This window comes from Eubalaena glacialis, chromosome 18, assembly GCF_028564815.1.
Source record: "Eubalaena glacialis isolate mEubGla1 chromosome 18, mEubGla1.1.hap2.+ XY, whole genome shotgun sequence".
In the NCBI taxonomy this organism is placed as follows: domain Eukaryota; kingdom Metazoa; phylum Chordata; class Mammalia; order Artiodactyla; family Balaenidae; genus Eubalaena; species Eubalaena glacialis.
In genome coordinates, this window is record NC_083733.1 from 27,048,142 (window position 1) to 27,074,129 (window position 25,988).

Genomic DNA, 25,988 nt, shown 5'->3' on the forward strand with positions numbered 1-25,988 from the left:
GGGCTCAGGTGGCCTCTTCTGTCCTCTTCAGGAAGCATGCAAACAGGGCACACCTAGACACCTGCACAGAGTCACACCCCACTCACTGACTTCCACATGTGCACACAAATGCAAGACACGACAAGGTCACACTCAGTCACCCCAAGTGCACATGAACATTCTCCACAGACTCCAAAGATGGGCATACAGCTACTCATACACACATGTGTGCACACACACGCGCGCACACACACACACACACCATGTACATGCGGGCCCCTCATAAGTACTCTCTCCTTATATAATTTATATAAATATCTACATAGTAGCTGCTGGGGGCTGCTACTCAGATACCCTGCCCCCTTTCCACTGAACCCATTCACTTGCCAGGCAAGGTCACGCAGCAGGACAGACAGTCAATGCACAGGTACAAAAGCCAGGCCCCCTCGCCCTGGTTCAGGACCACTCTTCAGGGCCGTTATCGCTTCAGAGCCTTTGTTCTTGCTGCAACACAGCTCCTCCCTATATCCAGTCCTGCTTCAGTCATTCCCCCAGGTGGTGATGGCCAGAGTGCTCCCCCGAAAAGTGTGAGTCTGTGCTGAGCTCTCTTTCCTTAAGGGTCTTCAGTCCCCTGGCCTGGAAGAGACTACATCTTTTCTACCGGCTGTCTGAGGTTGACCCGCAGCACCAAATTCACAGCCTGGGCCTGGAGCAAAAGCCCCAAGATGATTCCTGGACAGGCCACCAAAGAGCTGACTCCAGGCTGGGAATAGATCAGGGGATCCTCCTAGTTCTCTGCATTTGGTACTGAAATTGGTAAAAGGAATCTAGCCTCTATCTGTGCTTTTGTTCCTAGTCTCAAACCATAGTTGGCTATGTGACCTTAGGGAATACTTCCCTCCTTTGGCCTCAGATTCTCCATATATATAGTGGGAAGTCTGGAGTTTGGGACACAGGCTTCCTGTGACATCTATAAAGGGCTGCAAGGCATGGTTTAGATCTACGCTGCTCCAATGTGGTCCACTGGTCAGCAGCACTGGCCTCATCTGGGAACTTATTAGAAAAGCAGAATCGTAAGCCTGACTCAAGATCTGCTGAATCATAATCTGCATTTTCACAAGACCCCTGGGTGGTTCCGATGCACATTACAGTGTGAGAAGCACTGTCCTGAATAAGCTCTGAAAGCCCTTTCTGTTTCTAGAGTTCTATGATACACTACTTCACCAGGATTGGGATGGAGGGTGTGGGCCTTTGGGTTGAGAGGGGTTATTGATTTGCCAGCGAAGTTTTGTCTTTATTGATCCCTGGTGACCAGCCAGCTCAATTCCAGTCAGCTTTCATGACTCCAGCAGAATTCCCAGCTGTGGTAAGAGTAATTTTAAAAATAATAATACAAACGATGATGAGGGTTGAGTACGGTGAAGAACGGACTTCTCCGTGACTCAGGACCTCCTCACTATTAGACATTCCTGCCCCCTTTCACCCAGGAGAATCCAATGAACATCTGGATCTACCTGGAGCCCTGGGGGCTGACTCTTCCGAGCTCATCCCAGAAACACTTCCTCTGGGTCTGACTGAGGGTGACCAGGAAATGGGAAAAAGGTCTGGAGAAGCTCCAGACACCGTGGAACAGAGCATGATATCTAGTCATTTCCAACTGCTGGAACCCAGAGCCTGTGAATGTCTGAACCCAAACGTTGCCCAGATTGCCTAGTCCAGGGGCTTGCACGTAGTTTGTTAAAACTGTTTTCTTAAAAAAAAAACAAACTGATGGACCTTACACATATACATATGAGTGCTTACTTGGAAGTTCATATGTAAAATACAGAGAAGTATAGACATCATGTTTGACTTTAGGGCAGGGGTGGCTGCCAGAGGCTCTTTGACTGCAGTGGCAAGTGGACGGCTTAAAGGATCAGCAGCTACTAATTGACAGATTAGGACCGAAACCTGAAATGCAGGATTCGAGAATGCAAGTCATCAATAGTAGGATTAGGGGTAGGTGGTGGGAGGGTGAAAAAACCCCGGGAAATGGCCAGAAGGGGTGATCAGTCAGAAGGGGGAAGCTGACCAGCCACTGCCTTCCCCTGGAGGGAGAGTCAGAAGATGGAGAGCCACCCTGAGCCCTGACTGTGATGAGAAGAAAGACAGGAAACGGTGGGGGCAGAAGGGACAGTGAAGAGGGGCACAGGCCGTGCTTTCTCCCTCCTCCATCTCCCACATGTGAAATATCGTATGTCCTGCAAAGTTCAGATCAAAGGCCATCTCCTCCACGAAGGCCTCCCCGATTTCCACAGCTGGCACCGAGTCCTCCCTCCTGTGCCCTCCCACGGTTCTCTCCCCTCCATCTGATCTTTGCCACATTCTGCCTCCTCCTATTATGGCTCCCTTAAAAGGTAGCTAGTGTGTACCCTTTGCACTTGATTTTTTTGCCCCTTCCTTTAGACTCCTGCCTGGAATGGAGACATGACGGCTCAAGTTGCAGCTCCCATCTTGGACCACTGGGTGAGGGGTACACCTTAGTGAGGACGGAGGCACAAGCTGGGTCCCTGAGGACTTTGTGGGGCAGAAATGCCACGCCAGCCCTTGACTGCCCATCTCCATACCTTTATGTTAGAGAAATACATTTTATCTTGATTAAGCCGATTATTTTGGGTCTCTGTTACCTGCAGACAACCCCAATTTTAACTGATACACTGGGAATTATTTCAGACTCCTTTTCTACTTCTCCCTGCATTTAATCACCAAACACTTTTGATTCTTACTCCATGATATGTCCCAGATCTGTAACCTTTTCTCCATCATTGCTACTTCTACCTGAATTCAGACAATCAAGAATTTCTTGCCTGGATTATTGTGTCAGCCTTCTTTTGACCTTGTCTCCCTACCTCTTAAGAGTGTCCTTTCCAATCCACCTTTCATACCAGCGACTCAAATTAGCTTTCTAATGAGAAAGTTAAATGTATATGTTACAGAGACCCACACCCAGAATGGTGATAATCGTTAATATTATCTGTAATTTTTTATGAAGCAAATATGACAAAGTTGTCTTATTCCCTCCATAAGGGCAAACATCCTCTTGTGCCCTCCTGATCCTGAATTGAACTGTCTCCTTGGTGTATTCTTTCAAACTTTTACATACATTTATGAATGAATGTATGGTATGATTTTGTGTATTTTAAAATTTTATCTAAACGGCGCCATATTATACCTATAGTTCTGCGACTTGCTTTTTTACGTTTTTGAGGTCTATACATGTTGATACCTATAAACTGAGCTCATTCATGTCAGTAGTAACAGCTACCTCTTCGGTCAGGTCCGTCGTCATTAAATGAATGAAGCGTGTCGAGCGCTGTGAACGGCAATAAACTGTGTTGTCTCTGTTTTCCGGGACCACGTGGCGCCGGCGGTGCAGACACCGCTGCGGCGGGACCCAAGGCCTCACGGAAGCCAAGCCGCTCCGCTCCGGCCGCCAGGGTGCGCTGTGACGCGGCTCGGGGCCTGGCGGGAGGCCGCTCTAGCCTCGCCCGGGGAAGTCGCTGTCCTTACCTTCAGCAGGACCCCGCGCCTCCGTGTCCGTGCCCGCTGGCATCTCCGCTCCGTCCTCCAACTACCCACTGCCCTCTTGCCGCCCACCATGGCCCTGCTGCATTCCGGCCGCGTCCTGTCCGGAGTCGCCGCCGCCTTCCACCCAGGCCTCGCTGCCGCGGCTTCTGCCAGAGCCAGGTAAGCAGGGGAAAAAGGAGCCAGGGCGACGGGCCTGCGAGCTGCCGGCGCCTCAGAACATCTAACCCGCCTTCAAAGCACACGCGTGCACCCTCACACACCAACTTTCTCTGCTACCCCCTCGGCTTCACAGGGGGCTGAGGATTGAGCGTCCGCGCCTCACAATAACCCTTCGGGTCCTACTTCCCACCCCTCCCATGCCCCTAGGACTGTCAGAGAGCCTGCCAACGCGTTCCCCTTGGTTAGGAAGTGTGGCCCTCTACGGCACCCGGACTCCCATTTAAGGTGGAGAGGTCACGACACGCAGATTCGACGCAGTGAGGTGGGGGCAAGGGGAGAGCCCCCGGGCTGTGGCGCCGAGCCGGCCTCGCGCGGATTGGCTGCGGCGCCGGGAATGCCTCGGCCCGGTTGGCTGCGCCGGGCGGGGCTGGGGGCGGGGGGCGTGAGCCCTTGACCCGCTGCTCTGTGGGGTGGCGGGGCTCACCTGTTGGGGTCTCCCTGGGCCGCGGCAGGGCTGGAGGGGCGGCGGCTGGCTTCCGTTTGTGTGCCGGGGGAGGAAAGCTCAAGGGAGGAAGGTTCTCAGGGCCCTGGCTTTCGGGCTCGGCGTTCCTCCCTGCATCCTGTGACCTTGGCGCGCGGCATTCTCCCGCCTGTGTCGCCCCCTGAGTCACCGGTGATCCCCTCCCCCTGGCCCTTTGGCCGTTGGATGTAAGAGTCGGGGTGTAGTGACTTTTTTCCCCCGTTTTATCCCTTAGGTCTGGCTGTAGGGAAGTAGCCTTTCTTCCCCTCCCTCTTGCTCTGCTCTTGGTTTAGTGACTATTTCCTCATCGCAGTTACACAGAGCCAGGCACTGGACCAGATGCTCGTGCTAGATGCAGCGGTGGACAAGCCTGAGGGAGGGACCGGTGTCACTCAAAAAATGCCAAATGTGTAATTTCAAACTGTGTGATGTGTTGCAGAGAAAAGGTTACAGAGCATTAAACGAGTTAGTAATCCCTTCCTAGTGGAGAGAACCAAGCCAGGCTATTTAATTCACTCAAGAAGCCGATTGGGAGAGTGCCTTTAATGACTACCTAATCAGGAACCGAGTCTCCAAACCACCCCAATCAGATCTTAACTCCAAAGAGCAAAGCCTTGACCTCTCATACCTGCCTTGGCCTTTCGTTTGAATGTACGCACGGTGTCTTTAAGCCGGCAGAACGTTTGTCCTTACCAAAGCCCCACACTCTTGGCAGTACAGTTTTGTCCAGGCTTTCACTCTTTCTTCTTTAACTAATTTGGTTCCTTCTTGGCCCACTGTCAAGGTGTGCTCTTTAAGGCAGCCTACCTGGACCAGAATTAGGGAGGGGTTATCATTTATGCAGCAGATTTGGAGAACAGAAAATAGTGCCTAAAATTATGGGCAAGTGAAAGTCTGTTTCACCATTGTAGTAATCTTAAAATAATCTCTTGTTTTATGGATTTGGTTGAGTGGCCTACAGCTCTGCTTACAAGGTGCTTGGTGAAATCCCTATGGGTGTTACCTTTTAGTCTCTCTTTCACTTTGACAGCCTAACTTGCTTTTCTTTTGTGTCTTTTCCACATTAGAATGTGAATTCCATGAGAGCAGAGACTGTATCTACTTGTTCACTGTTATAATATAGTATTTTAGGACTTAGAACATTGGCTGGCATGTCTTTCAAATTGAATATTTTAATTTTAAACCTTGATTTTTAAATTAATGCAATGGAAACAAATATGACATTTTAGCATTGTATCTTAGTTCAAAATCTGAACGTAGGGGAACCAGAGTGGTTCAAAATGTGTACCAAAAAAGTCTTAAAATATTTGAGCACCTGCCGTTGAGGGGCTGTTCAGGTTTAACAATGATGCATGATTTGGTGGTAGAACCAGATGCCTTATCTAACTATGACTGTTAACTGTTCAGACAACAAGGAAGTTAAGAATCTCCACTTCTGCCATGGTGGATGTGATCTTTACCTAAAGCCGAATGGTAAAATTGGAAAACATTTAAACAACTAACTGAAGTTTTTTTTTGTTTTTATTTTTTTTAAAACAGCTCATTCTAATACAATGAAACCTTGGCAGTTGGTATTCTGAAGGACTGAGGATTTATCCTATGACATACTTAATTTTCATACTTAGGTCATTTAAATGGAACTCTCTAACTTAAAGTGTTCCTATAGCTGCATTTTTTATACAGAAGGAACTAACCTTTAACCTTTTCTTCCTGACCTGTGCTGTAAAAGCATAGTGACATGAAATCAGACATAGTCACAGGTCAGTGAAGAAAGGAAAATATGCTAATGTATTTTTATTATAGATACCTATTCTTAATTATTTAATTCTGATTATTTAATTTGTAGTTAAATAACTGAAGGAGTATCATGAGACCCTTTAGAAAGGCAGTGTGCAGTAGTGGTACAATAACCAGTAAGAAGATCATAATTGTAGTATTGTCTTTGCCGTTTTTTAGCTCTATGATCATGAGCAAGTTAATTAACTTCTCTTCTTATTTTAAAATAAGAAGGTGAGGGAAAACATTTTAAAAACTATAAAGCACTAGGTAGACTCCCAGAAAAATTGCAAGCTATTTGAGTTGGAAATGCTTATCTGAATACTTTGTACCTAACATCTTTTGGTTGGCTGGTCAATATTGCTCAATGGCTGAAGCTTTGTGCTTTTGTCCAAAGTACATAGATAGGAATGCTTTGTAGGCCACAAGTTATCAGTATCAATTTTGTCCCTGGAACACTCTTGGTTTCCTCTAATACTATCCCTTAAAACCATTAGAGTTCTTACAGTGTGGGCGTGATCTTTACCCTTAGAAGGAATGGAATAATAAAGGGCATAGAGGACTGAACATCATTACTGATATAGGACTGACTAATCAAATTAAGTATTCCTGCTCCTTTATTTAGATTGTTTAAGATTTAATGTTTTGAAATTTTTTTAGAATTCTTCTTAAAAGATACCACTCTCAATCAGTTCTCTGCCAGAAGACTCAAGGGTATGATTTCTGAGAGAATTTCTCTACTAGATAAACTTTTTAAAGAACTTGACAAATAAGTGCTTTTCACACCCTTTAATAAGAATGGTGCCTTCTCCTTGTGGTTTAGGAGCAGCGGCTCTCATTGTTGATGGAAGGCCCTGGAAACAGAACCATCTTTTTAAAAATGAAAATTGCTTATTAAAAGTTCTCTGTATGTCATTGGGCATTCAAGGTGTTCCTTGCACTCATCAGTTAATGACAGTGATATAGGTGGGCAGGTGGCTACATGTTTTCAGGGTCTGAATCATGGGTAGGACATAATGAAAGCTTTCGTCAGGCCCAGTTCAGAAGTTGCTTCGAGGTAGTATCTGTTTCTTACTATTGCTTAGATACTGGGACAACCAAGCAGCCTAGAACACTGAAAAAGAATGAGAAGGATTTTGAGCTGGCAGTAGCGCTAGTGAGGAGGAAGAATGATAACATCTCCGAGACTCCAGAAAAAACTAAATAGTAATAATTGAGAAGCAGGAAAGACCTGCATATTTGCTCATAAAGTTATGACTTATGCTCCTTGAATTTTCTACATACTTTCCTCACCAGTCTCCATACTAGTGGCAAGGTGGTTATAAATAAAAGTGTATTAGTAATAATTTAGTAACAGTGATACCAGCTAACATCAAGCACTGTGTATCAGGCTCTGTTTTTGAGTGTTTTACATTTAATAGCTCCTTTCATCCTTGTAACAACCCTGCAAGATTGTGCCTCCATTTTACAGGTAAGAAAAATTGAGACTTAGAGAAGTTAATTGATTCGCCTGTGCTCACACAGCTGGTAGGTGGTTGAGCATTTGAATCCATGCAGTTTGCCCTACTGACATTGCACAGGGCAAGCTATTAAAAGAAGTAAAAGCCTGGGACATCTGAAAATGGAATAATTCACCCTTTGTTAAGAGAGAATTAGCTGTACATACCAATTACAGCTACTGAGACTGAGACAATTTTCAACTTGTCAGGAGAGCTTAAATTTAACTCTACTGCCATGTCCAACCAGCCATCCAGCGTGCCTGGTGGAGGAGAGAGGTATATTAGTGCTGATTGGCCACAAGATCAACAAGAGAACGATCATTGGGAAAGAAATTCTAATGGAATAATTCGCCAAGCCTTCAGCATGGGTAGTGTACTGTGCTGTGCTGAAACATTTGATTGGTTGGGACTGAATAAATGATTACTAAAAGAATGTGGGCTATTTCACCTAAGTTATTGGGAACCTTGCTTCCCTAGCTTCTACTTTCTACTGCAACATCCCCTGGCTGTTTCTTACCCTTAGCCTTTATTCTTATGCCTCTGCTTAGAAAGTCTTTTTCCTCCTTTCATCTGTAGCATAGATCACCTCCTCCTGGAAGCCTTCCTAAGCCTGTACTTACCTCCCCTTCCCAGGCTATCAGGTCCTCTCCTCAGGGCCCCCATAAATAATTATCTGTGCCCTGAGCCTGTCTTCATCACTGTACATTATCCCTCCACCCCCTCCCCCCCACCCTACATTGTTTATAACTCACTACTGGTCACTCCACTGGGCTAATCTGGTGGTGAGGGATTGTGTTTCACTCTTCTTTGTATCCCCAGCTCTTAGCACACCGCAGTTTCTCAGTGATTGATTTAGAGATCATAAAGACTTTGTTTTCTTTATGAAATATAAAACTGTGTAAAAAACTTCTTGCCCATTTCCCCTGAAGAAGAAGGGTAGAATAATCTTTTTCTCAGAACAGTAATTTAGCATGAGGTAAAACCTCAGTTTAATGCATTAATGCCTCCATGCTGCCAGGAGGATTGGAAAAAAAGATGGTGCTTTTCCAGGGCCAATCACAAAGACAGTTTTTGGTAAAAGATAGCCTGAAATTTTTGTGTTTTCTGTATCTAGGATTCAATTTGGGGAAGGCCAAATGAAAGTGTTTTTAGATGTTGTTTGGTCCCTTGATTACGATAGGATTTTGAGTGCCTGAGAAATAATTATTGCTTACCTATTTAATCAAAACAACAACAACAAAAATATTAAACATATAACATGATTGTAAAGAACCTTAGCTCTTTCAAATGTGCAGAACATCAATTAGAAAAAAGAACTTTGAGTTGGAAAATGGAAGGAAAAAAACAATCATAGTACCTTAAATACTTCTGTTCTCTGAATTTCTAGCCAAAACTAAGATTAATCTACTTAATTTGTTCAGTAATAATCTCACAAATGTGCAGAACCATTTTTGATTTTTTGTTTTATTCTATCCTTAAATAATCAAGGACGTAAGAGAGTCAGCATAGAGCATAGAGAAGTATTCTGCTAAAACACAGAATCTCTACCATCTAGACAGATTATACAGAAGGTAAAAAATAACCTTTCATATTGTAGGTGAAGTCATTAATCACTAAACCAAGGAAGATTGAGCAAAACTTTGTTAAAATGTTAACACATTTCATAGCTTCTTTTCAGACTCAGTTATTATAAATCAAAACAAAATTCACTTTCCAAGGTTTTAAACGCTCTTTCATATTTACAACAAACTGACACACTTTAAGATAGTGTAACAGATTTCTCAGTTTAATTTCTGACACGGTAAATATTGGTAGTTACGCTCCACATAAATAAAGGCTTTTCTGGGCCCTCAGTAAGTTTTAAGAGCGTAAAGTGATACAAAGGCTGAAATGTTTGAGAACCACTGCTTTAGCATAACACTTTTCTTTCCTTGAAAAACAGAAACTTACATACAGTTGTATTTCTCTGTCACTGTTGTATAGTCTCAACCATTCATTAATTATAACTTTAACTGAAGTAACTTACATTTCACAGATAAAACGGGGGAGGAAGTTGATGTCAGTCCTACACAAGCATTTTGGCAGATTAGTAAAGCTCATAAACACACACAGTACAACTTCTGCAGCCACACACACACACACACACACACGTCCCTTATATACCTTCTTAAAATGTCAACAACGAACATGTTCACTAAAATGATCCAAAGCTATAGCCTCTCTAAAGCATATAAAAATAAGAAGCAAAAGTATATAAACTTTAAATTAGGCTTAGTAATCAGTATGTCAATATTTTAGCATACTTAGAAATTATCTCGGTATCCAATGGTTAATCCATAAAGTCACTGTAATATAAGTCAAAGATTTTAAGTTATTTAAAGATCTTGGAAATTGTCTTCAAGCTACAAAATTTAATTACTGTTCTCCCATAACCCTAGTCTAATCATGAGAAAAACAGACAAATTCCAATAGAGGGGCATCCTACAGTATCCCTAACCAGTACTCCCCCAAACAGTCAAGGTCATCAAAACAAGGTATGTCTGATACGGTCACAGCCAAGAGGAGCCTAAGGAGACATGACAGCTAAATGTAATGTGGTGTCCTGGAACAGATATAGAACATTAGGTAAAAACTAAAGAAGTCTGAATAAATTGTAGACATAACATATCAACACTGTTTCATTAATTGTAACAAAAGTACCCTACTAATATACAACGTTAAGAGGAAACTGTTGTGGGGTGGGTGTATGGGAGCTCTGTACTATCTGTTCAATTTTCTCTAAATATAAACTTACAAAAAATCAAGTCTATTAGTAAAAAGTAAAAATATATTACTACTGTTAAAATTTTTAATTTGTCAAAATAAAAATTAGTTGAACACAAATTTATATTTTCCATAGTTTTAAATGTTATATAGGAGTGATGTTAGCTTATTTTATCAGTGAACCAGTATAAGTTTAGGAAAAACAAACCCACATAGAGTAAAATGTATGCTTGTATTATACTTAACATGAATAAATAAAAGACATAGCTGTTTTTTAAAATCAAAATTAAACTAGTCTCATTTATCAGAGATTTACCTTATATGAACTTGAATTTTGTTTGTGTGTTTTTGGCTGCACTGCAATGCATGTGGGATAGTTCCCCGACCAGGGATCGAACCCAGGCCCCCTGCGGTGGAAGTGCAGAGTCCTAACCACTGGACCACCAGGGAAGTCCCTGAACTTGAATTTTTAAAACGTTTCTGAGTTAGTTGCTTTAAGAGAAAAAAAAATTTAATACTAGCACATTTTAAGCACTAGAAATTCAGTTTCTATAACACAATCAGAACAGAGCACCTTGACTTTTGAGTTTTTTTATAATCTAATTTATCAGTACTCTCCTGAGATGGAAAACATTTCTCATTCAGACACTCGGAGATAAAACCCCCCAAAAAAAGCCTGTCTGAATTACACATGGAGAGCTTATAGCTCTTAAGACCTACAACTTCAGCCACTGGTAAAGAGTAAAGACACACAATCTCAGGTCTGATAAAAAAACATGCAAAAAACAACAACCAACCAGATTGTCTGTCATCTCTCCCAATGGAGAATAGATCTCTGCTATCCATTTACGGAGATCACTGGTCACAGCACAAAACCAAATTCACAGTCAGTGTTGCCGACAGGGACTAGCTTATTGGCCATAGAGGAACCAGAACCCCCAAATTAGTAGGGAGTGGGGAACAAGCTAGAGAAACAGTTATTTACAGTGATATTTCCTCTTGGGATTCACTCAGGGAGTGCACACCCCCTGCAACACGGTTCACCTGGCTCTGCCAGGTAAATCTACTGGGCATTGGTGGATGACCCCTAACACTGTTAAAGGATAAGTTATTTTTTAATTCTCATTTTTTATACATTTTTAAAATATTTATTTTTTTAATTTGTCTGTGCCAGGTCTTAGTTGTGGCACACGGGATCTTTGTTGCTGCATGCTCATTGCTGCACATGGGATCTTTAGTTGTGGCATGCAAACTCTTTAGTTGCAGCATGTAGGATCTAGTTCCCTGACCAGGGATCAAACCCAGGCCCCCTGCGTTGGGGGTGTGGAGTCGTAGCCACTGGACCAGCGGGGAAGTCCCTATTTTTTATACATTTTTTAAAGGTTACTTTCCATTTACAGTTATTACAAAATATTGGCTGTATTCCCTGTGTTGTGCGATACATGCTTGAGCCTATCTCACACCCAATAGTTTGTACCCGCCACTCCCCACCCCTATATCACCCCTCCCCCATCGCCACTGGTAACCACTGGTTTGTTCCCCGTACCTGTGGGTCTGCTTCTTTATTCACTAGCTTGTTGTATTTTTTAGATTCCACATATAAGTAACATTATACAATATTTGTCTTTCTCTCTCTGACTTAATTTCACTTAGCATAACGCCCTCCAAGTCTATCCATATTGCTGCAAATGGCAAGATTTTGTTTAAAGGATATTTTTTTAATGTAAAATCATGACTCATACAAATATAAAATAATGAATATTGTTAAGCATTTTAACTCAATAAGTAATGAGGAAATCAGTAAGATGTTACAACCAGTTCTAAATACCTGGCAATTCTCTGTCATCCTCTCCACCTCTACTGCCCCCATCCTGGTTCAAGCCCTCATCTTTCTCTCGCTGGGTGCTGAACCAGATTTTTCAGTGATCCTTCCCTCTCTGCATTCAGTACCCCACCTTGTGACCAGATGAGCTCTAAAAATGCAAGTCTCCTCATGTCACTGTTCTTACCTGGTCACCATCCCCCCTTCAAAAAAAACCTTAAATGATTCTGTATATTTTCACTACATCCAAAGTAGAGCCCAGGAACCTGTATTTTAATAAGCTTTCCAAATGATGCCCTTAACAAGTTTGGGAACAGGATAAAACGCAATCCCTTTGGTTGGGTGTCACAGAACACCCTTACATTGGTCCTTGCTTACTTCTCTAGTCTCATCTTTTACCACTCACAGCTTCTCACTGCCAAATTACTTGAAATATCCTTTGCCTGGGAATCCAGGTCAGGTTTGGACTGCTTTGAAAGTGTATACACGCACCCTGTCCTCCCAGGATGATTCAGGTGCCCCCACCTTTTGCTTCTCACAGCATTTGTATTAATATTATTGGCCTCCACTCTTCTGCAAGGTGCTTTGAAGTCTTATGCAGTGTTGGATTATTGGTGTCTATTGCTATATCATGTGCATGGTAGACATGCAAACATTTGTTGAAATGGATTTTTGGCAGATCCAAGACGTCTTTGGCCATGGAAATCTAGTTACTGTGACTGATGTCTTATATTTCCCATTTCAGCTCCTGGTGGGCTCAGGTGGAGATGGGGCCCCCAGATCCCATCCTGGGAGTCACAGAAGCCTATAAGAGAGACACCAACAGCAAAAAGATGAATCTGGGAGTTGGTGCCTACCGGGATGATAACGGAAAGCCTTACGTGCTCCCCAGTGTCCGGAAGGTAAGCTTGCCAGACATCTGTTTGATGGGGATGAATAACTGAAGGGCACTCCTGAAGAGAGACAGAAAGACTCCTGGACAGGGAGTCAGGAGACCTGGGTTCTAGTTCTGATACTGCTTGAATCACATAGGTTGTCTGGGCTGTAGTCTCCTTGGCTATAAAAGTGAGAGGTTGGAACTATATGGTCTTTTCCAAGATTGAACTTATATGATTATCTGTAAAACAGGCAGAGTGTCATGTTTAATCCTGAGGATGCACAAAAGAACCAAGCATTTAAACATTGTCTCTTGGTGATAGGAATAGCCCTTTGTGGATGAGGGTTACCATTGTTATTTTCCATTTCTCTCATTTTGATTGCCTTAATAAAACCCTCCTACCCAGGCGTGTTCTGTCCTTTCTTCCTATTGAGCTATAGAATAATTTTCTTTATTTTGTCGTATTTTTATTAGTAGTCTTTCTATTGGTTATCACAACTCTAAATAAAGTAACTAATTTCCTTAGAACAGTTTTTTGTTTTGTTGTGTTTTGGCTGCGTTGGGTCTTCATTTCTTTGCGCTTGGGCTTTTCTCTAGTTGCAGCGAGCGGGGGCTACTCTTTGTTGCAGTGCGTGAGCTTCTCATTGCAGTGGCTTCTCTTGTTGCGGAGCTCAGGCTCTAGGGTGCATGGGCTCAGCAGTTGTGGCTCGTGGGCTCTAGAGCACAGGCTCAGTAGTTGTGGCGCAAGGGCTTAGTTGCATATCCCGCAGCATGTGGGATCTTTCTAGACCAGGGCTCGAATCCGTGTCCCCTGCATTGGCAGGCGGATTCTTAACCACTGCGCCACCAGGGAAGTCCCAGAACAATTTTTTAAAGGAAAGTATGTGTTTCCTTTCCATCTGCACCTCCTCTGATGAAATATGTGCTGCTTTGTCACTTCCAAACATGGGGTAGTGACGTGTTGTTCCTACATACAGCAGAACTAGGCATCCTTAGTGGAAGTTACAGAAGCATACTTTGGGGTGGGAGTAAAGAACCCTGTGATCATCTGAGCTGCAGTAGGCTGGCTCAGGCCTTCGTGAGCCACTGCAGTAACAGAGCATGGGCTGAATGAACCACTGAAAGAAGAAATTTCTGAGTGTATGGGAGTGTGGATTAGGTGTCCTCTCTCTAATTCTCTGAGTAGAAAAAAAGGACTCAAGAAATGGTTGTGATGAGAAGACTCACAAAAAACTGCTGGCTGCTGGGTCTCAGGTCATGCAGGGATTGCTTCAGTTCTCAGTAAATCAGTTTAAAGTATTCAGCATGTGTTAGCTATTGATACAAGCTGAAACACCACCACACACTTTTGTACATTACCTCTTAACTCTTCACCTCAGTCATATGAGGTGTAGAAACAGCTGTTCCCCCGTTCAACAGGTGAGCAAACAGAGGTTCAGGGAGGTTAACAAATCACCCAGGGTCACACAGCTAGTAAGGGACAGCCAGGCCTCTGACTCCAAAGCATGAAGATATGTGACTATTACTATGAACCTTTTGAAGTTCTTAGACTGGTATATACCTTGAAATACTTCTTCTTTATGTATTTGTTTTGATTTTATCATCTTATATCTATTTTAAGTGTTGCTCTTAAACCTTGTTCTTGTGCATCCCAAGAATGCCATTTTTTATTAAACCAAGAGACACCATATACCTACCCATTCACATAAAACCTAACTTAATGGGCTTCCCTGGTGGTGCAGTGGTTAAGAATCCGCCTGCCAGTGCAGGGGACACGGGTTCGAGCCCTGGTCCGGGAAGATCCCACATGCCGCGGAGCGACTAAGCCCGTGTGCCACAACTACTGAGCCTGTGAGCCACAACTACTGAGCCCGTGTGCCACAACTACTGAGCCTGCACTCCCTGCTCTCCGCAACTAGAGAAAGCCTGCACACAGCAACAAAGACCCAATGCAGCCAAAAATAAATAAATGAAATAAATAAATTTTAAAAAACCAAAAAACCTAACTTATAAAAGTAAAATATGATAAAAATTTAATATTTCTGTTCTGTAATATAAAATATATTGTACTTACCCTTCTTCTTGAACAATATCTCCAAATTATTTTAAAAGGCTTTACTTCCAAAATTTAACTTATAAAACATTAGATATTATTCATAGTAATTCCAGGTAAGGAGAAGAAACTAAATGGATGCATTTTCTCTTGTCTAGGCAGAGGCCCAGATTGCTGCAAGAAGTTTGGACAAAGAATACCTGCCCATTGGGGGACTGGCTGAATTCTGTAAGGCATCTGCAGAACTAGCCCTGGGTGAGAACAACGAAGTGTTGAAAAGTGGCCGGGTAAGGAAAACAGACTCTGGCATCATACGGGTCTCTTTTTAAATTTAACAGTTTAAACAAATATGAAATAATTTAAATAAGAAAAGATACACCACTTTGTGTGTGATGATTGTTTTGAGGTGGCCATATGATGACTAATATCTCTTCTTTCGGTAGTAAATTGCCACTAATTCAATAAAAGATTTCATATAATACCAATTCCAAAAATGTAGTAGTAATCCTAAAAATGTTGTAGTGATTTGACGTTAAGATTTGACAGTTTTTGCTGTTAGTCTCTGTGTGTGCTTATGTTCATTTTACACTGAATGGCTTTGAGGAATGCCAAACTATGCCAAGTTTTAAGGCCTGTAATTAGCCCCCACCCTCATGTCCCAAGCTGCCAGCTTAGGTAGAGGAAACAGGCAGAAAACAAGCCACAGGGTGACTGTCGGGGCCAGGACAAGTCTGGCACTCCTCTGCCGCCCCTTCACAGCCAGCTTGGATGTTGAAAGAGCAGACCGTGCTCCCTCCGTGCTGTCCCCCTCCTCTCAGAGGGCAGAGAGCATCACTGCAGCCAAGAGGTGAAGCACAAATGGTTCCTAGGTGTCTCCTCCCTCCAGCTCCCTGGGGGCCCTCTTACTGTGGAAGAAAGAGGCCCCTAAAGGTCACTGAACATAAGCTTTTTACAAACAGATTCTCATATGCACCCACAGAGTAAACACAGGCCCAGCACTTGTAGTAGAAGACTCACATCATGCAGGTGGGATGCAGCCAGCCAGCCTGACATGTGGTCTCATGTGCATTATAGTTTCCTTGCTTTTGAAACAAATGTGTTTTTTTTTTTTTAACTCCAAGTGTTTTTATTTTTTTAAAATTATTTATTGATTTATTTATTGGCTGTGTTGGGTCTTCATTGCTGCATGTGGGCTTTCTCTAGTTGTGGAGAACGGGTGCTACTCTTCGTTGCGGTGCGTGGGCTTCTCAGAGCGCAGTCTCAGTAGTTGTGGCACACGGGCTTAGTTGCTCCGCAGCATGTGGGATCCTTCGGGACCAGGGCTCAAACCCGTGCCCCCTGCATTGGCAGGCGGGTTCTTAACCACTGCGCCACCAGGGAAGTCCCACAAATGTGTTTTTTTAATAGATACATTTGTGTGTTTAAATATTTATTTTTCTGGGTAAGTCTGGGGGAAAACACACAAAGCAAAGCTAAGCTAACACATCTCCCCTCCCCATTCCCAAGGCCAGAATGAATAGTTTATTCACAATACTGGTCTAAGAACATTAGTTCATTAAGTGGGAAAAAAGCATACAACCTCGACCCCAGGGTAATGTAGTAATGATCCTAAGTCATGGACAAAATATGGTTTGATTGCTATCCATATAATCAACCACCTGTTAACCTCTCATTAAAACATCTATATTTTTCTGTAATTTTTGCTTAGTCTGTGTATTATCTAGCGAATTGTAACCTAAGTGTAAGACTGGCCTATCTTAAAATCACATCAGCTTCTCTTTTATAAATTGCTATGCGTTTCTGATTCTTATTATCAGATTTACAGTTAGGTTTTTATTTCTAACATGCCAAAGTTTGCACAGGCAAACTTTGTTTACTAAAGAGTTTGTTAGTAGGGTTCCCCCCATTTAATCCACTGCCTCCCAGTCCAGAAAGTAGATTTATGTTTTGTAGAGCCTTGTACTTCTATGGTGCCTAAAAAAACAACAACAAAAAAAAAACCCTACTGTAGTTTCTTACTCATCCCCTAAAGTTGACCAATTTGAAGATTTACCTCAGGCCATCTCCCTGTTACCCAAAAAGTATTTTCAGATTATGAAAACTCATAGAATATTACTCATGTAATAATGTTATTCTAATATACTTGTTGACTTTTTAAGATGACTTGCTTTTTGATGTTCAGAGAGTCATTCAATTTCATATAAGTCTAGAATAATATTTTCATGTAGTGACTGTTCATCGTGTCTTTTTTTCTCTATATAAATCACTCCTTTTTCATATCTGGTGGGGGGCTGTGTCCTGAAAGTTTCTCATATAACACAGTATGATACTAACAACTTTCAGGGCAGGCCATAAGGAATTAGCTTCCACCTCAGCACAGGTGTTAGAAACTGAAGAGCCAGGTCTTTTGAGAACCTATAAGGAGAGTTGCTCTCTCTTAGAAAATGGAATGAAACAGTAGTACTGTTCTCTCGTTTCTAAATATTCATTTGGAAGGGTGTCTTCATCTTCTGAAGAAAGAAGGGTACTGACCATACGGTGCCTCCCTGTGGGCTTGAGCTCAGGTTTGTTAAGTCGTGGGCCCGTAGAGAGAGTGCTGCACCTCACTGACCAGGGGTGTCTCTCCTTCAGTATATCACCGTGCAGACCATTTCTGGAACCGGGGCTTTAAGGATTGGAGCCAATTTTCTGGTGAGTCTGGAAACTCCTTCAGTAAGACGGTCTGTAAGCTGGGGATGATGGGGTTCCCTATTGCATATGTGTTTGACTTCTGACCCAGAAGTAGATTTCCTCTTTCCACAAAGCTGGAAGATTTCCGGTTCTCTAATAAATGGAGTTGGGAGGAGAGGGGGGAATGGAAGTACTTAGAAGAAATTATAAGGAAGAGATAATTATAAGTACAATTTATTGGGCACCTACTGTAACTAGGAGCTTTTATATCTTAACTTGTTTAATCTTTCTGAGGGAGATTTAGTTAATGCCATTTTACAGAGGAAGAAAGTGAGGCCCAGACAGGTCCTTGGCTACATAGCCAGTATAATTGTTGCAGCCTGATTCCAACCCAGGCAGTCTCGCTGCTGAGTCATCACTGTCTCTCAATTGTAGAGAGAAGCTGACTTTCAGTAGAGAAAAATGTCTTCTCAGTTAAATATATCAACTTTTTTGTTGTTGTTTTTGCCTCTCCTTTCTTCATTTTTCCATTCCCTTTCATTCCATCTTTTAGCAAAGATTTTTTAAGTTCAGCCGAGATGTCTTTCTGCCCAAACCATCCTGGGGAAATCATACGCCCATCTTCAGGGACGCTGGCATGCAGCTACATAGTTATCGATACTATGACCCCAAGACGTGTGGCTTTGACTTCACAGGCGCTGTTGAGGACATTTCAGTAAGTGTGGCTTTCAGGGCAGGAGGGGGAAGGAACAAGGAATAAACCTCCCTGTGGAGATTTGATGTCTCCCACTTAGGTCTCAATATCCAACTTAAAACACTGGGATGAAGGACTTCCCTGGTGGTCCAGTGGTTGAGACTCCGTGCTTCCACTGCAGGGGGCACGGGTTCAATCCCTGGTCGGGGAACTAAGATCCTGCATGCCGCACGGAGCGGCCAAAAAAGAATACCAGGATGAGCTAATTCCAAGACCTCACGTTATTTTCGTTACTTATCAAATAATGATGACCCTACGGCATTTCAGGTAAATGATCTCCTTTAAAGCTGCAAAGTAATCTCTTGGTTGTTGTTCTCTTTAGAAAATACCAGCACAGAGTGTTATTCTCCTGCACGCCTGTGCCCACAATCCCACGGGAGTGGACCCTCGTCCTGAACAGTGGAAGGAGATGGCTGCAGTGGTGAAGGTGAGGCAGGTGAACTGACCGGTGACTGCTCTGTGTTTAGTAACTAGTTTAGTAACTTGGATGCTTCACTTGGCAAAGTCTTAACAGTGAGAATTAACCTCGAGGCTGCATGAAATTTCCACGCATTGCGTAGTTGCCAGGAAAGAACTCCTTGTTTGCATAATTAGCAGTTCTGTAATTGATGATACATGAGCAGTTTGAAAATAATTTTTGCTCCTCAGCCAAGATGTATAGAATTCTGATAAAACTTGACGCTGGCTAGTCTGCACAGTCGGTATCCCCTGGCCCCAGGATATCTGCTGTTGGTGCCTACACTTGCCCTGGTCAGTGGCTACTTGTTCATGCTTTTATCCTCTTTTTCACATCCCCTCCTGTCTTTTCCACTCTCCTTGGCATTGCTGTTAATTATTCACAGTGATTCTTATTCTTCTGTGAGAGAAGGCACTAGTCAAAATGCCCAAGGAGGAAGATATTCCTGTTGGCTTGTGTCCCCATTCTCATTCCTTTCGGTTTCCCTTTCTTTACATTCTGTCAAACCTAAGCTGTGAACAGAGTGGGACAGAGAAACAGCATTCAGAGAGCACTTTCAAAATGAGATGGTTATAATGAGGCTGTCCCCTGAGCCCTGGGAATAAGATGGCCTGCCAGAGTCTTATTAGCCCCAGGAAAGGCTGAGGCTCGTCCTGTGTTGGCTGGACCAAAATAATTACCCAGACCACTGTGGGCCTTAGAAGAGCTTCCTGTTTGGACTTCCCTGGTGGTCCAGTGGTTAAGACTCCATGCTTCCAATGCAGGGGGCGTGGGTTCGATCCCTGGTCAGGAAACTAAGATCACACATGCCATGCTTCCATGTTTGACCAGACAGCATTCTGTCCAGGTTGGATTAAGATTTTCTTTTCTTAATGTCTTCCTGAAGGCCCATATCCACCAAAGTATTGAATGAAAAAATATATATATTGATATCTTAACTCTAGGAAAATTAAACATCTCCAAACTGCCACCTGGGGAGAAAACTGTTGACTTTGTCTGAGTGAAGCAGGCATGGTCCCAATAAGCACAGGTAACCATCTGGGGCATCTTGAGAAGAACTGCCTAAAGCTTTGGTCATCTTTTCTTTCCTTTCCAGAAAAACAATCTTTTTGCATTCTTTGACATGGCCTACCAAGGGTTTGCCAGTGGCGATGGTGACAAGGATGCTTGGGCTGTGCGCCATTTCATCGAACAGGGCATTAATGTTTGTCTCTGCCAGTCCTATGCTAAGAACATGGGCTTATACGGTAAGCTAAAGGACCTAGGGTGATATGTGTTCTGTTGAGACTGAAGAAGTGGTGGGAGAGGGTGCCACAAAGGTGTAGAGTCTTGGAAGGGGTGGGGTGTGCGTGTGCGTGTGTTGTCCGTGTCCCTCTTACCCAGAGAGGAAAGACGGGTAAAGTGGATTTTACTGCTCTAAGCCATATCTTATTCAGTGTCCCTGAATTCCTCCAGCAAAGAAACCTATCACGGCTTCTCTAAACAAAAAGTGACTGCTCTGTGAGCCAAGATAGATACAATGAAGAGAGACCTGTGACCACTCTCTAGTACTCCAACTTTCTGTTGTAGATTCACCATGCTGGTTGTTGAAAGCTTCTTATTTATAACAAAGCGTTATTTTGTGCTTCTGATGGAAACAGATAACACATAGCAAATGGAATCATGACTGCCTTTAGTATTTTAGATAGGAGAACCAGAAGACAAGATCCATTTTGTCTTTTCAGGTGAGCGCGTGGGAGCCTTCACTGTGGTCTGCAAAGATGCTGATGAAGCCAAGAGGGTAGAATCACAGTTGAAGATCCTGATCCGTCCCATGTATTCCAACCCTCCTCTCAATGGGGCCCGGATTGCCTCCACCATTCTGACCAGCCCGGATTTGCGGAAACAATGGTAAAGGCGCTTTGCCATTCCCCAGCCGTCTGCCCTTCCCACCACTGATCCTTCAGAGCTCCTTTATACTTGGCTTATAGGGACATGCAGTGTCACTCAGCTTCCATATGTGGAAGGGGAGGAAGGAGAGAGGAGTGTGCATTTTGTCAGCACTTTCGAACAAATAAGTTGGTTGTTCCCCGTAAGAGAAAACATTGGTCTAGATTAGGGGTTGGCACACTATGTTCTGCAGGTCAAATCTAGGCTGCCCCCATTTCTTGATGAATTGTGTATGGATGCTTTCATGTCACAACAGCAGAGTTCAGTAGTTGTGACAGAGAGTGTGCAGCTCACAAAACCTAACATATTTACTATTTAGCCCTTTAGAGAAAGCTTGCCAACCCCTGCTATATATAATTTGGAGTCATGGAAGGTGTGATTTGTTATATAAGAGTTTATCCTGTGTAGTTGATTAACCGAGGGCATAGATCCCTAAGCAGCTAATTGGATAGAAAAGCTAAGTCTGTGAGAAACTTCATCCATAGCTCACCTGGTCATCATGGAACAACTGTTTTTTCTACCTTGGATTAATCCTCTGAACATTGAAGTAAATAGAGTCTGGTTCAGGATATTTCTTTTCAGTACAACAGATCTATGCAAGGCTTACCAGAAAATCAACTACTTTTTAAATTAGATCTGTTATAAAATTAATGTGTGAGTACATTTCAGAAAGTTTGGGCAAGTCACTATAACCCAGATTTTTTTTCTTTGCCTGTTATTATTCATAGTTGTAACATGAATAGTATGTCCATGTATCATATGTATGTGTAAATATGTTATATATGTGTGTGTAGGGTTGGTTTTGTTTTTGTCACTAAGAATTATTCTAAGCTTTTTTTCTTAATATTTTTAAGTGGTTTTTTAAAATATTTCCATGGTCCTTAATGGTTATCAAGATGTTTATTTTTTTAATGTGTGCATTTCAATACTCATTTGAAGTCTGTAGCGTACAGAGATGACAGAGATACTGTGCTAGGTGACTAAGATATCTCTTCCCTTGGGGAGTTTATAATCTAGTGAGAGAGATACACGTATAGCATTGCTACAAGACAGATGGAATAAATGCTGAGTAAAGGAAGAACTATTGATTAGTGGGGAATGAGGGAGGAAGTGATGCAGACAGCAGCATTTGCGCTCTGCCTTGAAGAGAGAAGGCACTTTTTTCCAAAGGAAAGGAAGGGGAAAGATGTGCGTGAGGATCAGCACGGGCACGTGATGTGCATCGTGCAGGGTGTGCTTCAAACCAAGTGGGTTTTGTAGCAGAAACACTGAGTGTGAGGAGGGTGGAGAAGGCAGCAAAGCTGGGAAGGTGGGAGCAGATCATGAAGCACCTTGATATCGTGAGAAGTCAGAACTTCATTCTGTGGACAACAAGGAGCATGGGGGCGGGGTGGGGGGCAGTGGTTGCTAAGGTGGCCCTGGATCTAGCCGTGGTCACGTACTCAGTGCCTTTAGGGACCAGGCCTCAAAGTGAATGAAGCTGGATGGATAGGACTACAGGAAATTTAAAATCAAATGCCATCCTTAGTGGGGCTAGGGGCTCCAGCTGGTAATCACAAGGCTGGTGCAGTGTTGCCAGCTTCTTGTTTTTCAAGAGAGGCTACAAATCCACGTCTTTATGTGCATGTACCAAATCTAAGAATGTTTAACTGGGTCAAATAAGAGATGACAAAGACTCTTATTTGGCCTTTCATTGGCAGTATGTAACCTCTGTTCTACCTCTGCATGACATCATGGTGGAGAGATGGTTTGAAAAGTGAACACATAAGAACAATGAGATAAATTATTTACAGTCATCTAGTTAGTGAGAGCCCACAAGAATTTCCCATAGCTCCATAGGAACAGAATGAAAGGGTAGATTCTGAGGAAGGGGAAGACTGTGTCCTGAATCCAGCGAGCATGCAGTCAGAGGACTGCCTTCTGTGCTCCCCCAGATAGAATTAACCCTCTCTTCTCAGGGCTGTCTTAACACAGCACAATTCTATCGATTCTTAACTTATCCCGCCTTGTTCCATAGTCAGTTGTTTACAGGTTTGCTCCCAGCCACAATGGTAAGCTTTTAAAGGGAGGGGCCGGGTCTCAGTCCTCCCTTTCTCCTCAGCACCTAGCACATGGCTGGGCACATGGTAGGTTCACAGCACAGTGTCTTTAATTGTGAAGGCAGGAATGTTTCTTCCATCCATGTGAAAGAATAAGGTCATATTTTACTGTTTAATTTGCAGCTTTTGCCCCTTGAATAAAGGATGGAGAGCCTTAGTCCTCCTATGTTTTAGAGTGATTTAGTCATTCATTTTTCTTTTTTTTAAATTGAAAATCTAATTGGCTTTATTAAATAATTCATGAATTGGGCAGTATCCATCTAGTAAATAGAAAGGCACTCCGCATTCATTTTTCTTAATAACTCAATTATGTCAACTATTTTAGTTGCCTGATCAAAGTGGTGTTCTGATATAAAGCAGGATGCTGTAAAATAGCTTTCTTCCGAGACCAGTGACAACACAGGACTCGGTCAAAAACGGAGAATTGAGGCACGCTAGAGCAGTACTCAAGGGAGGTAAAAATGCCGGGAACTGGCTTATCTGTCAGCGCTTGGCCAGAACTGAGCTCCATCTTGGGGGTTTTTTCCAGGTTACAAGAAGTAAAGGGCATGGCCGACCGCATCATTAGCATGCGGACTCAGCTGGTCTCCAACCTCAAGAAGGAGGGCTCCTCCCACAACTGGCAGCACATCGTTGACCAGATTGGCATGTTTTGTTTCACAGGCCTAAAGCCTGAACAGGTGAGTGGACTCCGATTTCTCCGCAGCTGACCAATTGATCAGTCCTTGCAAACCAAAATTCCTCAGGTCACCTACCCATTTAGGATTACTCTAAAAACAGTCATTTTGAAGCTTCATTCATAGGTAAAAGAAATATGAAGCTTTCATTTCTTTTTATTCTTTGCTGGTCGTTTACCTTTCTGTATCCTCTATGAGGTTGCACACTTCTGAAGAACAGAGCTTGTTTTGATCATTTTTATAAACACTGCTGTTTCTCAGAGATTCCAGAACAAACAGGAGCCTGAATATTGATAGGAAGAGTAGCTGTTCCATAGCTGGATTCTGGATCAATTTTTCTACAAAGGCTGAATATAAGATTTTTTTCACCTGGTCACACTTCAGAATTCAACATCCTACTTTAAAATAGCTTTTTATTCTTCTTTCATTCTAAGCTAGCATACCAAATTCTGGGAATAGGGTTTAAGTGAGAAAACAGACCTTCTGTTATTTTCCTGTTCTAACTGTTGGCTAATTGTGCCATGCCAGGGCTGGGGAGACCTCCCTGACCAGGAAGTGCCCACACACTCTTCTCTCTGCAGGTGGAGCGGCTGACCAAGGAGTTCTCCATCTACATGACAAAGGATGGCCGTATCTCTGTGGCAGGGGTAACCTCGGGCAACGTGGGCTACCTTGCTCATGCCATTCACCAGGTCACCAAGTAATTCCCCTGGTCAGAGGGAACAGAGACAACCTTCCTGTCTTCAGCCTCTGCTATTGTGAGATTCACATGGAGGAAGAGGGAGAGTGGATGGTGGTGAGCGGATCATTTTTTTCAACCACAGTACTTTAAAACTCAGCAATTGAATGTGTTTCTCAGAAAAGAATGTGCAGTGAAAGAGGGCGGAGGCACCTGTGGCTGGTGTTGGGAACTCTGTGGCTGTAAACCAAACTCTCACTCATCCTTTTATCTCCAGTTTTTCCAACAGAGTTTACATGTACAAGAAAGATATAAGCCCAAAAAATACGTGTCAATCACACCATTGCAATATTTCAGAAGCTTTAACAGAAGCACCTTTTGGTGTTGCGGGTTCCTCTGTAAAACCAGCGTGAAAATAGCACCTATTAGAGGCTTTGTGAAAAGACCTAGTTCTAACATTAACAGTCAGCCTCATGTTTGTCCTCCCATGATTGAGCAACCTTATCAACAAACCGTACAACAGAAATCATGTTTTACAGCGAGTCTGCTACCGCTGCAGCAAAGAAAATAAAAGATGCTATTTCCTGTCTTATTTAAGAAAAAAAGAAAGAAGGCTCTCCTTTTTAGTACTTGCAGGCATTTTAATGTTCCTCTTTTCTCCTTACTCACTGCTGTTCTTTTCCTTAGACACAAAGATCTATAACTAGCCTAGATTTTCATCCAGTTCTACTCCTTAATTGACCATCAGTCCCATCCCATAGGATTTACTTATTTGAAGAATGAAGAACATTATTTACTGCTCATCCCATACCCTCGCTTTTCTTGGCAAAGAATAGCGGAGAGTAGGTAACTGCACTTAATTTCAGCATCCCCTTCAATGATTGTTATCTCCTGTAGGGATGTTGCCTCTGCCCAGTTGGACCTCGTAGCTTTGTTCAGTATGGTTGTGCAGTCACTCATTTCATATCATGAGTCAGGCAATGCAGGGTAGAATCGGGAAAGAGGATATTCTGGGCTTTGATTTTAACTTTTGTGTGCTGCCAGCTGGGCTCAGGCTTCACCCTTTGGAAGGATAACCACCATTTGCTCTAATCATGTAGACTTATTGCAGCCTGGTCCCTCTGTTACAATAAAGTTACTGTAGACCCAACCGCCATCTACCATGTTATCTTTTTTCTTTAATGGGATGAAAGGGTAGGAGTGGGTATATATCCCTGGAATCTGGAATTGTGTCCAGATGACCATAAGCCAAGAGATGTTTTAGCTGTTTCGAATGTAAACCAAAGCCACATCTTTGTCGTGTCATTCCTCACGTCCAGTCCAACAACGCTGAAAATGTGGGTACAATCCTTTGGACCTTGGTGGACAAGTAAATGGAGTGCCTCAAAGGATCCTGTGGCTAGAGGCAGTGATGAGGAGATGGGGAGGGGAGGTGGCAACTTCGGTGTCTAGAGGCGTCAAGTAGGTAATATAAACGAACAGTGCATGTAAAGTAAAAAAGCGATGTGAACTGGGTGTGAGATGATTATCAGTGACCATCCCGCATCCTCAGAGATGAGGCATAGTAGGGAAGTAAGTGACAGGCACTGTGAAAATGAAAGCCCAGGGTTGCAGGTCTTAAATTTTTCAAATAAAATGGAAATCCTGATTTTTATGGGCGGTCTATTGATGCTTAAAAGCTGGCAACTAATTTTTTTTCTTTTTTAAT

The 25,988-nt window shown here is 43.0% G+C and overlaps 1 protein-coding gene and 1 long non-coding RNA gene across 2 annotated transcripts in view; one reads left to right on the forward strand and one right to left on the reverse strand.

Annotated features, from left to right (window-relative positions):
• The first annotated feature begins 3,487 nt into the window (after window positions 1-3,487).
• On the forward strand, window positions 3,488-25,430 carry GOT2 (glutamic-oxaloacetic transaminase 2). The gene is made up of 10 exons (XM_061173598.1): window positions 3,488-3,705; window positions 12,831-12,987; window positions 15,174-15,302; window positions 17,647-17,706; window positions 18,239-18,400; window positions 18,762-18,866; window positions 19,993-20,143; window positions 20,621-20,786; window positions 23,454-23,604; window positions 24,183-25,430. The coding sequence occupies exons 1-10, from the start codon at window positions 3,617-3,619 to the stop codon at window positions 24,303-24,305; spliced, it is 1,293 nt and encodes a 430-aa protein (XP_061029581.1). The 5' UTR covers window positions 3,488-3,616; the 3' UTR covers window positions 24,306-25,430.
• The window catches only part of LOC133078504 (uncharacterized), a 56,409-nt gene continuing 49,762 nt past the window's right edge, over window positions 19,342-25,988 (reverse strand). Inside the window, exon 4 of the long non-coding RNA XR_009697886.1 lies at window positions 19,342-19,408. This is a non-coding gene — a long non-coding RNA (uncharacterized LOC133078504). The remainder of the gene's footprint in view (window positions 19,409-25,988) is intronic.